Source organism: Cornus florida, unplaced genomic scaffold (assembly GCF_030987335.1).
Source record: "Cornus florida cultivar Cherokee Brave unplaced genomic scaffold, ASM3098733v1 CherokeeBrave_3.0.0_Hap2_Chr07, whole genome shotgun sequence".
Classification (NCBI taxonomy): domain Eukaryota; kingdom Viridiplantae; phylum Streptophyta; class Magnoliopsida; order Cornales; family Cornaceae; genus Cornus; species Cornus florida.
Window position 1 is genome coordinate 12,813,087 of NW_026775577.1, and position 17,591 is coordinate 12,830,677.

The following is a 17,591-nucleotide window of genomic DNA, read 5'->3' on the forward strand; positions in this document are numbered from 1 at the left end:
CTATCATCGTAAGATAGATCAAATGAACATGAGCACCAAATGAACATGAGCAAAAACTTGTTAATAAATAAAACATAAAATCAAAACTACAGCCGGAAAGCTGAAGATCATCGAACAGGCTGCAAATATTACAAATAAAAAACCTTAACTAAAACTTTTTAATAAATAAAACATTTAACATTCAAAAGGCCAACCGTGAAGCTGAAGATCATCAAACAATCTGCAAATATTACAAATCTAAAACCTTTAGCCACCACACTTCACGGGAATATTGGTGTCTCTAAAAAGAAGTAAATGCAGTTCGCGTCATCCATAGATGTCAAAACCTTGCAATTGCTTTGTATTACAGTAACTGTCACAAGTCAATTAAACAGTATGTTAGCATCAACCTATTCGAGTTAAGAAAATGAGAAGCTGAACATGATCTGAAAGCTATAAATAACTAGTTATTGTCTGGGTGAAATAAAATATAGAGCTTCAAGTAAGAACCCCAGTAATAAGGAAAAAACTATAATATCAACAAAAGCAGCTTGTACAGCCAATGTCATTCAATTAAGAAGGTAAATCTTTTAATATAATGTCTAAATGCACAAATATGAAACTTTAAAAAGAGAGAGGAAAAACTTACCCACTAACTTTGGCAAAATTTTGCGACTGAAATGAACAGCATCAATTCATTCACTCATGCTACCATCCTCCATTTCCTCATCACTTAAATCAAGATCAGCAAGCAACTCATCCAAAGGCACAGAAGGGAGATCCTCACCATCAGTCACAGATGCCATCTCTGATGGCTGGTATTCTTTATTACGGTATAACGAGATATTGAACCTCATCTCAGGGTTCTCCTCCAAGTCTCTCAAGAATTGTTCATACTCCAAGTTCTTCTTCTCTTCTTCAGCTCGGGCTTTAGCAGTGTCATCAATATCCATGTTAAGAGATCTGAGTTTCCATGCGCGAGGCTTCCCACGCTTTCTCTGGCGCTTCTCTTCGTAGCTCTTTTTTATTAATATTACTTCCGGGATGACAAGGCCTTTGTACTTGTCCAGTTCCATGTCATTACTGTTAGCCCTATATAAGTCATAACCAAGAGCATAATCCCCTGGGTTTAAAAGATGGCCCAGATGTGTTCTTATGGAGAAAATTGTGTCATTCTTCCCGAAGTCCGATACGCGAGCTACCTGGGCATCAGCCAAAACATACTTTGAACCACCAACATTAACTTCTTTACGACCAACATCCACATCCAATACTACATATTCCACAAGCTGCCTACTAGAAAGTAATGACTTAAAAGATGTCCTCCAATACTGGTCAGCATCCAAAAAACAATGCTTCAGAGTTAATGGATCCAGTAAAGCTATGTTGTTGCTCACTTTTGTACAAATCACAAGAGGACCAAGACTTCCCAAACTAACGGCTACTTTAGGAGGGAGACATATCAAATCCTCACGGCAAATTGGGCAGATTTCAACAGAGAAAGTGTACTTATAATTGTAATTATTGCTCTTGGAATCATGGGACACAAGTTGTTTATCATGACGACTCTTAATTGGAGCAACTTTACCCAAGAACTCCACAAACTTCACACCATGACTCCGATTGGCAAAAAAGAAATCAATTCCCTGATCCATCTGTTTAATTCTTATGGCACGGACTGCTGCATCATGTCTAAGAATAAGCTGCTCTAAATAGAAGAAAGTTCGCCTGTGAGAAACATGCTGACGAAGTTGCACTGCAGCCACCCACTGGTCAGGGTTAGCCTGAACCCTAGAACAAGATTCACACATTTGATCTTGGACAACATACTCAACAGTATAAGCTTGTTCAAGTATTGCTCCATTAAGAACTTCTTTCTGGACTCTCAGCTTGACCTTGATTCGCTTGGAGTGAGGCTCGGTCCAAATAAATTCAGCATGTACCAACCTAACTTTATTTAAACTCTTCAGCCTCTTCACACAAAATGTCAGGAGCTCCTTTGATTCTAGTTGGGCCTTAATCCAAGTCCTCGGTGGCTGCAGATACAAATCACACTCGGGGCAATGTACGATAATGACATGCTTTTGTAAACCCTCGGTAATGTCTACTTCAGAACGCAAGCACTTCACGCACATATTTGCAGCATTTGGTACCATTGGAATACCACATTTGCAACACAATATACTAGCAACAGTATGATTTACCACAAACATACCTGTTTCCTCAGCCATGCCTGCTAACAAAACAAGAAAATGAAGAATAAGAGTAGAAAGAATTTTAAAAAAAAAAAAAAATTGTAACTCCACAAAGTAAGAATGCAGTTCGATGGAATTTAGGTATTTAGGTAATAACGCATGAAAATTAGGAACCTCGGCTTTTAATATCTTAAACTACAGATTGATTTAACATCTAATCTCCACACTTGCATCCAATATCCTTAAAGTAATGAAGGGAATTAGAAAGAAGGAATTTGAAGTTAACTTAAATCAAAATAAAATGAAAATTTTAACCAACGAGCCAGTGGCATCAGCCTCTTACTTCCCAAAGAGAGGTCAGAGGTTCAAGTCTCAGAAGAGACATGTACGTGTGAGTAACAACTAGGGAAAAAAAAAATGAAAATTTTAAGTCATTACTCCTAGGTACGACATTACAATGATTATACAAATGTTGAGCTGTGTCAGTCTTCAGATATTCTTTTGTGTCGTTTCTCTTTTCCTTCCATTTTTACACTGTTGAGCTGTAGGCCAATTACTTCAGCTTTATACGACCACGACACTAGTTATTAGAAGAATATCATGCAATTCCTATTCCTTACTAAAACAGAAGTAGTAGAATCGGTTTATCATTTCATTCCACAGATTCTCAAACTTCTAATTTTATCTCATTAATATAGGTTTACCAAACATATCAATCAATTTAATATACTAAAAGAACGCAAGATCAAGGAGCATCAGAGTCAGAAAGAGAAAAGTTGATTTTTTTTAATTAGATAAGTTGAGCCGTATTTTGGGACCTCCACCAATACCACCACCATCACCACCACCTCCCAATCACACAGAAACAATAATCACCATTTATTAAGGGTACGCATCACATAATATTATGAATCCGAACCATAATTTGCTAGTAACATAATATCATATACTTAGAAATTTACATCCAATAGGACTTGTGAAAGCACTCAACTCAGAAGTTAGTTGCAGGACAAAAGAAGCAGATGAAAATGGCTACTCATTTCACTGGTTCGTATTGTTGAAATACTCATTAGTCATAATACCTCTGCTGCTTCACAAAGCAAAGGTATTGCTTTGGACTCTATATTATTTATGTAATTATAATTATATACTATACTCTACAATGAGAATCACGATAGGGGTAGTGATTTTATAATATAAACTAGTCGAAATATCCCTGCAAAGTGACAATTACCCATATAATCACCAAAACGAACCAATAACAAGCCTAAAGAAATTTAATATGCAAAAGCCTAATTGAACATATTAGCTAAGAAAAACAATCTTCCATCACCATCTGTTTGGTTTCTGAGAAAATATAGGGGAAAAGATCATGGATTTGAACTTTTACGTTGTTAGAATCGGGATTCAAGGTAGAATCGTTTTGCGCTCCGTAGAATCGGATCGTGAATCGTAAGATTCTACCAACTTGTTACAAAACAATTCAAACTAACTTCTTCCGCATAATATGTGTAAAATATAGAAAGAATAAGGCCAAAACACAAAATAAATTGAATACAATTGTTAATCCAAAGTCGGAATATAATACAAAACAGAAATCAGAATGGAAAAATAATTCCAACCAAAATCACTACTCCACTGCACCAAAACTTCAACTTATTTAGAAGCTCCAGCTTTACAGAATCCAATTTGGATGAGTGTCAATAATTTAGAATTAGACTAAAGACACAAAAGTAAATAAGAATGAGAGGAAAACATATCATAGACCCATGAAGACTCCACTGATCTCTATTTTTTTTTTTTTTTCCTGAAATTATCTCACTGTTCTTTTACAATACATGGGGAGTAACATACTAACATCCCAACCCCATGGTCAAGTTCAAGATAGAGTGCTCAATATGATTGCGGACTTCTATCAAACACCTAGGGTGCTACCCAATTAAATAAATAAATAAAGTTGAGAAAAGTTTCGAAGTTCAAAACTTCAAACACAGTAAGACACCTTGTTTAAACTTCAGAGTTCAGAAAGATGTGATGAGGAAGCAAGAAGGTGTCGAAGGCTTTTGCGAGGTCGAATGGTCGAAGAATTGAAGCTGTTGGAGACTCTGGACTTTCGCAAAGAGAAGTTGTCTGCCCAAACACGAAGTCTGTTGTGTGCTTTGTTTATTTATTTATTATTATTTTTTTTTCCATCTTCATATGATTTCTTATTTTCTAGCCCAACCCTCAAAAGAAGGAACCAACCCAAAAAAAAGACTCAAACAAGCAATTTAGTAGAATCGGTGGAATCGACGACCCAAAATCGATTTTGGGGCTGGAGTCGTAGAATCGACGACCCAAAATCAAGATTTTAACAATCATCAAAGCCCTCACCTCAACTAAATCAACAAAATCATGAGAAAAAAAACGTCTATTTTATTCTCTTTTCCTATGTTATTTTCTCAGCAGCCAAATGGTGCTCTATCTAAACAGATGAATTATAATGGCGGCTATTAGGGTTTACCTGATAGGAGACGACACCTGATTATTGCTAGAGAGAGAAAATGATCACGAATCCTCAGACAGCAGAGGCGAGCTTGTTGTTCGAGAGAGATTTCTCTGAACAACGATATTGTTGTATATCTATATATATTTTTCTATACCTAAGCCCTAAAATGGGAAAATGGACCCACTTTAGATACTTTTCTTTTTTAGAATGGGCTTCAAAGCCCAATCAGCCCACCGATTGGGTAATTAGCCCAAAGTCTATCCAATCTTTCATCTTGACTTTTAGAGCCCAAAGTGTAAAATACTGGCTAACGGTAAAAGCTTCAACAAGTTGGGCCAGAGAACATTAATACAATTTTTTTTTGTTTTTTCTTTCAGTCCACGAGCACTTTATAATTCACCACTGGCACATGTATCGAGCATCTCTTACAGCGCTTTATAATTTACCACCGGTTAATCCAATTTAATAGACAAAACAATCTCGAAATAAAAGACTTTCTGAAAACAATGCTGCTTCAGTTATTTGGGGAACAAAGCCCATTCAGTTACATCCATTTTTACTCTACTCACTAGTTTGAGGCTTACGGTCAAAATATTCTGTACTTCGACCTTTACGAAATTAAAGTATTTTAAAATATATATATATTATACAACAATTACAACCACTTAGTTTTTAAAAAATTATTTAAATTCCACTCTATGAATATCATATTTTCACAAATGTATTAAAAAATAATAATAATAAACCAAACACGCTCTTAAAAAGACAAATTACTACGACATACAGTGTGTATTGTTACAGTTTGAAAATGTACTAAATTGACGACTTTTGTAGACGAGTTTGAAAACTGCATTCACAAACGCGGTATTACGTGTACGGAACACTGGCTTTCGTCCAAAGAATGAACAACCCTTCAATTGTATACAAATATATAATATATATATATATATTTATATACATTCATACAAATGCGTGTGCGCGCCTATATATAGAGAGAGACTATAGTTGTAGCCTCTTGATACTGTTGGTAAACTATCTTTTCTCTCTCTCTCTCTCTTAGTCTAGTACGGGTATTATGTAAGGGTAAGTGTAAAAAACACTCCTATATTATTTTTTTTAAATGTGCAAATAACATCCTTATTGTTCAAAATTGACCCCACTCTTTTTGTCTCTCTCTATTTTAGTCTACATGTACGTATATTATGTAGGGGTAAGTGCAAAAAATACCCCTATATTTTTTAAAATGGGCAAATTTATATTTTGACAAGTGTTATATTATCAAAATATTACATTTTAACAATTCTCCTTCAACGATACATTTCACGCAAAATACTATTTTTTAACATAACCACTATTCTTTTTTAACTACCATTCCCACCATTCATATTTGCATCAGTAATAATAATATTAGGCATATTCCAAGTCAAGTTTTAAACATTAGAAAGAAACTAAAATTAAACCCAATTAAAAAGAAGTACAAATCTAAAATATCTGGTCAAAAAAGGACAAAAAAAAAACAAATTTTTTATAATTTTTTTACCACTATTTGTGAATTAATTTTTTTATATAATTTTTTTTTTCAAAAATTTATATATAATATACATATAGAGATGCGAGTGGGTGATGACGGGTGAGAAACGGCACCGTTTTGGGAAATGAGAGACTTGCCAAAAAAATTTGGCAGCTGCCATATAAGTGAAGAAATTTGAAAATCTCAAATTTTGAGAGCTCAAATAAGAGCCCATTAGAGAGGCTCTTTTTTACCCAACTCTCATATTTTGAGTTTGAGAGGCCCAAATGAGAGAGTATTGGAATTGCTCTAACCGGGCTATAGCAGCTCCACCTTTCATCGTTTCACTTTCTAAAACTACTCTAGTCTTGAACTTATTTATTTATTTTATTTTTAAACGGTCTCACTTTAAGTTATGAATGGAACTCTCTCTCTCTCGAACATTTTTTCTCGTCTCTCTCTAATCCTTCAGCCGTCGCCTTTTGTTCTCTCTCTTCTGTTTGCTCCCCACTCCCTCTCATGAGAGTGGAGAGGTGAGTGGGGAGGTGCCGATCCTTGCCACTCACCGCTTAATGAACTCGGCGTGTTGTAATAAATTTGGTCGGTGGATGGTTTCTAGCCGTTTGATGTTGTTTTGCTAGAATTGCTCCTGTTTGGCTAGTTTTTTGACTCGACAGGATAGATCTGTTATTTTGCCTCCAACTAAATTTATGACCTATGTCGAGTTTTGTTATTCCCGCCTTCTTGTGCGGGGTTGGGTGGTTTTTCTCCCAGTCAGCGACGCCTTATGGATGCAGTCTTGGAGTTGTTGCCTTGATGATGGCTTGACCTTTAGGTCACTCCCGTTATTGCTCTTCTCCTCTTGGTGGTTTCATTTTGCCTCAGCGTTTGTAGATGCTGTAAGGCTGTTTTTCTTATTGCCAGGTTAAAAAATAATAATAAATAAATAAATAAATAAATTATGAATGACCATATAGTTATTTCACTTTGAAAAATAAGCCTAACTAATAGGTGTGAATATTATTTTCCATTTCTAATTCTAATGTAAAGTATACCCTAATGGGCAAGAGTAATTAATTCCTAACATCCATAATTACCCTCATATCACTTGTATCACGTAACTAGTAGGCTGCAAATATTACAAATAAAAAACCTTTAACTAAAACTTTTTAATAAATAAAACATTTAACATTCAAAAGGTCAACCGTGCTACCATTCATTCACTCATGCTACCATCCTCCATTTCCTCATCACTTAAATCAAGATCAGCAAGCAACTCATCCAAAGGCACAGAAGGGAGATCCTCACCATCAGTCACAGATGCCATCTCTGATGGCTGGTATACTCTATTATGGTATAACGAGATATTGAACCTCAACTCAGGGTTCTCCTCTAAGTCTCTCAAGAATTGTTCATACTCCAAGTTCTTCTCTTCTTCAGCTCGGGCTTTAGCAGTGTCATCAATATCCATGTTAAGAGATCTGAGTTTCCATGCGCGAGGCTTCCCACGCTTTCTCTGGCGCTTCTCTTCGTAGCTCTTTTTTATTAATATTACTTCCGGGATGACAAGGCCTTTGTACTTGTCCAGTTCCATGTCATTAGTGTTAGCCCTATATAAGTCATAACCAAGAGCATAATCCCCTGGGTTTAAAAGATGGCCCAGATGTGTTCTTATGGAGAAAATTGTGTCATTCTTCCCGAAGTCCGATACGCGAGCTACCTGGGCATCAGCCAAAACATACTTTGAACCACCAACATTAACTTCTTTAAGACCAACATCCACATCCAATACAACATATTCCACAAGCTGCCTACTAGAAAGTAATGACTTAAAAGATGTTCTCCAATACAGGTCAGCATTCAAAAAACAATGCTTCAGAGTGAATGGATCCAGTAAAGCTATGTTGTTGCTCACTTTTGTACAAATCACGAGAGGACCAAGACTTCCCAAACTAACGGCTACTTTAGGAGGGAGACATATCAAATCCTCACGGCAAATTGGGCAGATTTCAACAGAGAAAGTGAACTTATAATTGTAATTATTGCTCTTGGAATCATGGGACACAAGTTGTTTATCATGACGACTCCAAATTGGAGCAACTTTACCCAAGAACTTCACAAACTTCTCACCATGACTCTGATTCGCAAAAAAGAAATCAATTCCCTGATCCATCTGTTTAATTCTTATGGCACGGACTGCTGCATCATGTCTAAGAATAAGCTGCTCCAAATAGAAGAAAGTTCGCCTGTGAGAAACATGCTGACGAAGTTGCACTGCAGCCACCCACTGGTCAGGGTTGGCCTGAACCCTAGAACAAGATTCACACATTTGATCTTGGACAACATACTCAACAGTATAAGCTTGTTCAAGTATTGCTCCATTAAGAACTTCTTTCTGGACTCTCAGCTTGACCTTGATTCGCTTGGAGTGAGGCTCGGTCCAAATAAATTCAGCATGTACCAACCTAACTTTATTTAAACTCTTCAGCCTCTTCACACAAAACGTCAGGAGCTCCTTTGATTCTAGTTGGGCCTTAATCCAAGTCCTCGGTTGCTGCAGATACAAATCACACTCCGGGCAATGTACGATATCAACATGCTTTTGTAAACCCTCAGTAATGTCTACTTCAGAACGCAAGCACTTCACGCACATATTTGGAGCATTTGGTACCATTGGAATACCACATTTGCAACACAATATACTAGCAACAGTATGATTTACCACAAACATACCTGTTTCCACAGCCATGCCTGCTAACAAAACAAGAAAATGAAGAATAAGAGTAGAAATAATTTTAAAATAAATAAATTGTAACTCCACAAAGTAGGAATACAGTTTGATGAAATTTAGGTAATAAAGCATGAAAATCAGGAACCTCGGCTTTTAATATCTTAAACTACAGATTGATTAAACATCTAATCTCCACGCTTGCATCCAATATCCTTAAAGTAATGAAGGGAATTAGAAAGAAGGAATTTAAAGTTAACTTATATCAAAATAAAATGAAAATTTTAAGTCATTACTCCTAGATACGACTTTACAATGATTATACAAATGTTAGCTGTGTCAGTCTTCAGATAGTCTTTTGTGTCTTTTCTCTTTTCCTTCCATTTTTACACTGTTGAGCTGTAGGCCAATTGCTTCAGCTTTATATGACCACGACACTCGTTCTTAGAAGAATATCATGCAATTCCTATTCCTTACTTAAACAGAAGTATTAGAATCGGTTTATCATTTCATTCCACAGATTCTCAAACTTCTAATTTTATCCCATTATTATAGTTTTACCAAGCATATCAATCAATTTAATATGCTAAAAGAACACAAGATCAAGAAGAAAAAGTTGATTTTTTTTAATTAGCCAAGTTGAGCCATATATTGGGACCTCCACCAATACCACCACCACCACCTCCCAATCACACAGAAACAATAATCACCATTTATTAAGGGTACGCATCACATAATATTATGAACCTGAACTGTAATTTGCTATTAACATAATATCATATACTTAGAAATTTACATCCAATAGGACTTGTGAAAGCACTCAACTCAGAACTTAGTTGCAGTACAAAAGAAGCAGATGAAAATGGCTACTCATTTCACTGGTTTGTATTGTTGCCGTACTCATTAGTCATAATACCTCTGCTGCTTTGCAAAGCAAAGGTATTGCTTTGGACTCTATATTATTAAATAATAAATATTCAATAATATATGTAATTATAATTATATACAATACTCTACAATGAGAATCACGATAGGGGTAGGGCCAGCCCTAAGATTGAAAAAATCTTGAGAGGCCCTTTATACATAATGTTTCACACGCTAAAAAAAAAATATTATAAAAGTGCGAATTTTTCATTAAAGTAAATTTTTATTTTTATTATTATTATTATTTTTTTTTATAAGTAAAATTTTCATTAAATTAAATGTTATCGTCTTGCATTTTGAGTCGCAAAATAATCAATTAAAGTGCTCCAATATATATTTTTCAATAGATAAGATAGTCAATCCATTCAATCTCTCTTGTGTCATCGTAGACCGCAAGTAAGATTTGATTAACTTCAACTTTGAAAAGCTTTTAGCAACTCTTGGAGGACCTCTTTCAACTAATAAATCTCTCAATTTTTTATCAATCTTTCTCCAATTTGCTAGATCATTAATGTTCAAGGGAAGATTATCATTCTCTTTCACGTGTTCTTCATTACCAAATCTTCAAGGTCATTCACATTTTCTTCATTCATTAAATCTCCATGTTCATTAAGATTTTCTTCATTCCTATGTTCTCCATTCACCAAATCTTCAACTAAACTCTCTATTTGTGTATTGGTCCAAAAATCTTATGAATAACGCCTTTTTTAAATTGATTTTTCTCTCCCTTCCCCCCACCCCCCCCCCCCCCCCCCCCCCCTCCCCCTTTTCATGCCCAGATTCAAATTTTCTTGTAGACATAATTGACAAAAATAAATAAAAAATAAAAAAACAGAAATAGAAGTTATAAAAATAAAAAAAATATATTTGTTTTGCTGAAATAAAATATAGATATTACCTCAATGCAAAGCAAAAAAAGTGGTTCATAATTGTTTGACAAAAATCAACAATGTTTGATTCTTCTCATATTTTCCTTAACCTAATTAATCAGAAAAAAGAATGGAGGTTTTAGTCTGATTCTCCATGTTGATTCTCTTTAAATTTTTAGTTTTTTTTTTTTTATTTTTTATTTTTATCACATAAGCAATAATTGACCGCAAATATAAATATAAAAAAAAAAACACTTTGTAATTTTCCTTATTGTTCATTGTTCTTATGATTTTATCGTACTATATATAATATCTATATACTTGGAACACAACCATTTATACTTGGACATATAACTATATAAAGAGCAATCCTAGCAAGGCTGAGATCTTCATAATCAGAAAAAGAATGGAGGTTTTAGTCTGTACGGCTATGAAGCACGGACACTCCTCCCAGGAGTCCCGTACCAGTGTCGGACACTTTTCGGACACCGACACCCGTGTCCGAGGCTCGGACATGTGTCCGACACTTCTTTGAAGTGTCCAGAAATTATTTTTTATTGGACACGAGGTGAACAAAGCTCGGACACACGGGGGGACACGGCGGGGTATATTTTATAATTTTTTTTAAAGATAAATGGGTACCTAATGTAATTTACTAATTTTAGAAGTTAAAAGTAAAATTTTGAAAAAATAAATACATAGATAAAATTTATTTGGGCTCTAAAATTCTAAATACGTAGATATATATCTGTTCTGTGCCCTAGACCCAAAATTCCCAAATCCTCCATTCCTTCGCCGATTGCCCAAGGCGATTCCTCTCCTCGGATGCAACTACGAGCTCAGCGACAGCAACTCTCCATCAGATTTTTCGTGTCTCCGGTGTCTACTACGGCGACTCCACCAAGTAGGTTTCTTTTCTCTCACTTCCTCTCTCCTCTTCTTCAATTAGATCTATGTACGTACATCAACAAGACATTTTTTTTTTTTAAGTTACATGTACTGATGTACAAGACTTTGTGAAAGATGAGCAATTTACCCAAAAAATAAATAAATAAATCAAAAAGAAAAGAAAAAAAAGAGCCTTATTATTCAGTACGTTGACATCTCCCAGATTATAATGTTATAGATATGCTATGTTATATGTTGAAGAATAATAAAATCAGGGAACATATTCCAACTCAACGAGGGAGATGGAAATGACAATGAGTTCCTAGAAGATCCAACTCAATGAAGGGGATTAGAGAGTTCCTTTTCTTTTTTGGGCTCACTGTTATCAACTAATCACTGTTCAGTTTTTTTTTTTTTTTTTTTTTTGATAAGTAAACTGTTCAGTTATTATTCTTATGAATCTTATGTTATCACTGGCCAATGATGAAAGATGCATATATTGTAGATTTTTGGTTATTGAACTTATGACTTTTAGGTGATAAATTATTTGCTTGGTTCTTAAATGCTTAGATGATAAATTGTGGATTTTGAATATATATATATATATAATTGGTGCTTCATAGCTGTACGGAAGATTGAATTCTTGATTATCCAATTTATCCAGCCTTTTTTGTTCTAAGCCTCTAAGGTAAGGGGGAAATCTCCTATTTCAAGCGTCCCATAAATATTCAAAATTCTATAATCAACCAGACCAATGAAATTAGATTCAAATTGATCAAAAAGGAGATAAAGGATTCCATAAACACACGGGATAAAAAAAAAAAAAAAAAAAAAAAGATCAATTTCAGATTGGAAAAAGCCAAAAAGGAACCGAGTACCATAAATTGGATGAGTTACTTACTTGTCATCCTTTCGGCGCAGCTCCTGATGAAAGTGAAGCTAATCTCCCAAACACAGACCCAAATCTTCTCCTTCGACTTCGAGCCTTCGAGGAGTGACAGCCGACAGGAGCCCTAGAACACAGATCGTTTTTTCTTTTTCTTTTTCTTTTTTTTTTTTTTTTTTTGAATCGAAAAACATAAAAATGGGTAAGAAAAACATAAAAATGGGTAAAAAATCTTCCATCACCATCTGTTTGGTTTCTGAGAAAATATAGAGGAAAAGATCATGAATTTGAACTTTTCCCTATCTGGGGCTTGACGAGACAAAGCCCTCACCTCAACTAACTCAACAAAATCATGAAAAAAAAAAAAAAAAAAAAAAAAAAGACATCTATTTTATTCTCTTTTTCTCAGTTATTTTCTCAACAGCCAAATGGTGCTCCTGTGTAAACAGATGAATTATAATAGTGGCTATTAGGGATTACCTGATAGGAGAAGACACTGATAATTGCTATAGAGAGAGAATGATCACGAGTTGTATATCTATATATAGTTTTCTATACCTAAGCCCTAAAATGGGAAAATGGACCCACTTTAGATACTTTTCTTTATTAGAATGGGCTTCAAAGCGATTGGGTAATAAGCCCAAAGTCTTTCATCTCGACTTCTCGAGCCCAAAGTGTAAAATACAGGCTAACGGTAAAAGCTTCAACAAGTTGGGCCGGAGAACATTAATACAATTTTTTTTTTGTCTTTCGGTCCACAATGGTGGTGTCGCTTCATTATTCATCACCGACACATGCACCGGGGGCATTTCTTACTGCACTTTATAATTCACCAGTGAACATATGCAGCACCCGTTCATATATTATGTACTTCTACCTTTACGAAATTAAAGTATTTTAAAAAATATATTATACAACAATAACAACCACTAAGTTTTTAAAAAATTATTTAAAGTCGGCTCTATGAATATCATATTTTCACAAATGTATTAAAAAAAAAAAAAAGTAAACCAAACACGCTCATAATTTTCAAATTTCAATTTGGCAAATTGCACTAGGCGATTATCCTTAAAAATTACTTATAAATTACTGCATGCATGCTAATAAAAAGATGGGTAAAGTACAACCACACCTCTTGAGGTTTAGCAAAAAAACACCCAGAGGAAACTTAGTTGTTTTTTGGATAAAGACACTCCCTGACGTTTCAAAAATAGATAAAGACACCACTTTACATGAAAATTGACCAAATTACCCTTTGACTGTTTAAGAGACTTTTTTAATTTTACAATTTAATAAATTGAACCAATCTACCCTCATAAACAATTTATGCATAAAAATAAAACTTTATATTGTTTTTTTTTTTTTTTTTTGTTATTTACTTTATAAATGTCCCAACTTCTTAAAAATGTAAACGTCTAAATTAATTTTTTGATCCAATACATATATTTCAAATAAATTATATTTTGTTATTACTTCTTTTCTTTTTCTTTTTTATTTTTAAATTAAGATGCTTAATTCTTTTATCTAAAGAAATTAAACCAATCTTTTTTCCTTAAAAATAAAAAAATATGGTACCTGTATAACTTTGTGCATCTTAAATTATATATCAAATATTAGGCATTTCCAAACATAAAAATAAAAAATAAAAAAAAAAAAAAACAAAGGCAAGCATAAAGTTAAGATGCATATCAAGTTATACTGGTATCTATTTTCTTTTATGTTGAGAAATGCATAATATTTGATATATAATTTAAAATGCATAAAATTACACTGGTACTATATTTTTTATTTTTAAAGAAAAGAGATTAGTTTAAAATTTTAAAATGAAAGAATTAAACATCTTAATTTAAAAATAAAAAATAAAAAATAAAAAGAAAAGAAGTAATAACAAAATATAATTTATTTGAAATATATGTATTCAATCAAAAAATCATTTTAGACGTTTACATTTTTAAGAAGTTAGGACATTTATAATTTGTTCACTTTTTTTTTTTTTTATACATAAATTGTTCATGAGAGTAGATTAATTTAATTTATTAAATTATAAAATTAAAAAAGTCTTATAAAAGGTCAAAGAGTAATTTAGTCAATTTTTCATGTAAAGAGGTGTCTTTCTCTATTTTTAAATTTTAAGGGAGTATTTTTGTCCAAAAAATAAGTAAATTTTCTTTAAGTATTTTTTTACTAAATTTTAGCGAACGTGACTGTACTTTGCCCTAAAAAATAAACCAATTTTGAAGAATAAAAAGACAAATTACTACGACATACACTCTGTATTTTTACAGTTTGAAAATGTACTACTAAATTGACGACCTTGGAAGACGAGTTTGAAAACTGCATTCACAAACGTGGTATTACGTGTACGGAACACAGGCTTTGGTCCAAAGAATGAACAATCCTTCGATTGTATACACATATATATTCATACAAATGCGTGTGCATAAATATATATATATAGAGAGAGAGAGAGATAGAGAGAGACGACTATAGTTGTAGCCTCCTAATACTATTGGCACGATTCGCGCGCTTTAAATGCGGAGTAGACAATACAGTCAGCGACTTTGGCGAAGGACAATGTCAGTGTCTACTACCCACTATGCCCTTGTACCAAGCAAAGATGTGAAAGCTCATTCACATTCACACATCCATGCACACAATTGTCCCAATCCTCTCTCTCCCTGTACTCTCCCTCAACTCCACACGAGTGAATCACCTAATCACACACGTGTGAGTAATATGAATTGTCGTTTTAGAGGATCCGAATTCATGGTTGGTTGACAGATTTACTAATTTTTTATTTTTTTTAACGGACAAAAAATACAATCACACACCAACTTTTATCTTCATAGAAACTTGAAATATGAATCTTTTATTTTGAAATAATAAAATGTGAGAAAACATCACCAATGCCACATACTTAGCCAATGAAACTAGGTAAATAATGTAAATCCGAAATGGCCAATAAATATAATTACATAACATTATTTTTTATTAAGTTGTCCATCACACAAATTATAAATTATTATCATCAATTCATCATCATCAGTTTGATTTTTTTTTTTCTTCATAAAAAACACATTCACACACTCCTTCGTTTCTTTCACGGAGACTTAAACTCTCCCTTGGATCCGGATGGAAATTGTAATGGGTATATATAGGTTGGGTGTTAACTCAACCTAATAGCTTAAATTTTTTAGTTGAATCGCGAAGCATCCGATCCGTTACATTTGGTAATAGAGCCTGACCTAGTCCGAAGGTGTCCGGATCTTCACCCCGGGTAGGCAAGGTGACCCGACCGCAACGAGGGCGTTACAAGTTCGAGTGGGAAAGAATATTACAAGTGAGATTTGTCCCACATCATATCCGAATGTGAATTGTAATGTGTATGTAAATTATAATGGGTATATATGACGTCCAAGTCTTCACACCGGATAGACAGGGAGACCAGACCGCAACGAGGACGTTGCGAGTTCAAGTGGGGGAGAATGTTACAAATGAGATTTGTCCCACATCAGATTCGAGTGTGAATTGTAATGGGTATATATGGGTTGGGTGCTAGCTCTACCCAATAGTTTAAGCTTTTGGGTTGAATTAAAAGCACCTAACCCGTTACAGTTGGTAGCAAAATTAAACCTAATCCAGAGGGGTAGATAGGGTGGCCCAACTGCAATGAGAGCGTTGTGAGTTCGAGTGGAAGAAAATGTTACAAGTACGTGGGATTTGTCCACATTAGATCCGAATGAAAATTGTATTGAGAATATACCGTTACAATAAATCACTTAACCCTGATACCTCATGTCTAAGATTTGACTTAATGCAAATAATTCCTTAAAAGGAAATGTGAAAAACCAAGTAGGAAAAAAATTTGAATAGTATTATATTGAAATGTTATCAATTTTAAAATAATCTTCTCCATTATTTTATGCACATGGTTGTGATTGCAATCCACTTCACTTTTCTCCTTAGAAATTAAAAGAATGAGACGGAAACAAAAAAAAAAAAAACAAAAAAAAGGCTTTCAATGCATTCTCAAGTCTCCCTTTAAAAGGTTTTCACTTTTAAAATAATTTTCTCCATTATTTTCCAGAGAGGCTTGAGGTAGCAATTGTTCGTAACCAACCAGGTACATGTCTTCAAAAGCCTAAAATGCTGGATTAGAGGTGGGATAAGAATTTCTAACACATTTTTCCCCACTCGAATCCGCATGCTGTTTTTTTGCAATCGGACTACTTTGTCTACTCGGCAGGGACACCTCTCGTGACCTTTTTTTATTCGAATATGATGTGAGACAACTAAGAATCTTTAGCACATTTTACCCTCACTTGAATTGGCAATGTTCTTATTGCTGCCGAGACCACTTAGCATATCCAATACCAATACAAACATTTTCGAATAGTCCTTAAATATGACACATGATCAAGGACTAACTCTAACATTAATATAATTGTAAGAATTGACCTGTAAACTTAAATTATTAGACAAAACTACATACTGACTCATATAAATTCACAAGAACCTCTAAAATAATCCAATTTACTTTTCTTTTTAAGAATTAAAAGTAGGTTAAAAAATAAAAATAAAAACGAAAAAAGCCAGCTTTAAAAAGCCTTTCTCTGCACTCCAAGTCTCAATTCTCACCCCACTTTGGTTTTCTCTCTCAGTCATCCCATTCTTTCTCTCTCATGATTCTCATCTTTGCCAATCATAAAAGCAATCAATTACAAAATGATTCACTCCCTCCTCTCTCACATCTATCTATCTTCTCTGTCCAGCCAAAAGAGTTCTGTATCCTTCTGCCCTAGCATTTATTACTCACTCTTCGAGGAATGGGTCTTCTAGGGTTAGACACCCCCCAAATGCCTAAAACCTAATAACTAGCTCTCTCTCTCTCTCTCTCTCACTCTCTCTCACACACACACACGTCAACTTCAAATAGGGTACAACTTTGTTCCAAGTGTCAACGTGTATCAAAATAATGTGCCTTACTTCTTTACCATTTGTTTGATTTGATTACTACTCCGTATATTATTTTACCCAGAAGGGAAGGCTACATCCTCTACCACTTTGTGCACATTCAGACTACTCCACCTATACAATAGGCTGTGCATCTATGGGAAAAGAATC

The 17,591-nt window shown here is 34.2% G+C and overlaps 2 protein-coding genes across 4 annotated transcripts; both read right to left on the reverse strand.

Annotated features, from left to right (window-relative positions):
* Nucleotides 1-46: 46 nt before the first annotated feature.
* LOC132266411 (uncharacterized) lies at nt 47-4,790 on the reverse strand. 2 transcript variants are annotated; one of them, XM_059767274.1, is made up of 3 exons: nt 4,678-4,790; nt 629-2,212; nt 47-352 (listed from the first exon to the last, which is right to left on the reverse strand). In XM_059767274.1, the coding sequence occupies exon 2, from the start codon at nt 2,208-2,210 to the stop codon at nt 675-677; it is 1,536 nt and encodes a 511-aa protein (XP_059623257.1). In that variant the 5' UTR covers nt 2,211-2,212; nt 4,678-4,790; the 3' UTR covers nt 47-352; nt 629-674. The 2 variants fall into 2 exon arrangements, with proteins under 2 accessions (XP_059623257.1, XP_059623258.1); XM_059767275.1 differs by having other exon boundaries at nt 629-2,215; nt 4,678-4,788.
* Nucleotides 4,791-7,249: 2,459 nt separating this feature from the next.
* Nucleotides 7,250-13,009, reverse strand: LOC132266412 (uncharacterized). 2 transcript variants are annotated; one of them, XM_059767276.1, is made up of 3 exons: nt 12,948-13,009; nt 12,483-12,627; nt 7,250-8,926 (listed from the first exon to the last, which is right to left on the reverse strand). In XM_059767276.1, the coding sequence occupies exons 2-3, from the start codon at nt 12,487-12,489 to the stop codon at nt 7,389-7,391; spliced, it is 1,545 nt and encodes a 514-aa protein (XP_059623259.1). In that variant the 5' UTR covers nt 12,490-12,627; nt 12,948-13,009; the 3' UTR covers nt 7,250-7,388. The 2 variants fall into 2 exon arrangements, with proteins under 2 accessions (XP_059623259.1, XP_059623260.1); XM_059767277.1 differs by lacking the exon at nt 12,948-13,009 and having other exon boundaries at nt 7,250-8,923; nt 12,483-12,941.
* Between the last annotated feature and the right edge of the window lie 4,582 nt (nt 13,010-17,591).

Coding starts and splice junctions, on each gene's coding strand:
- LOC132266411 (XM_059767274.1), bottom strand. CDS start 2,210: ATGGCTGAGGAAACAGGTATGTTTGTGGTAAATCATACTGTTGCTAGT.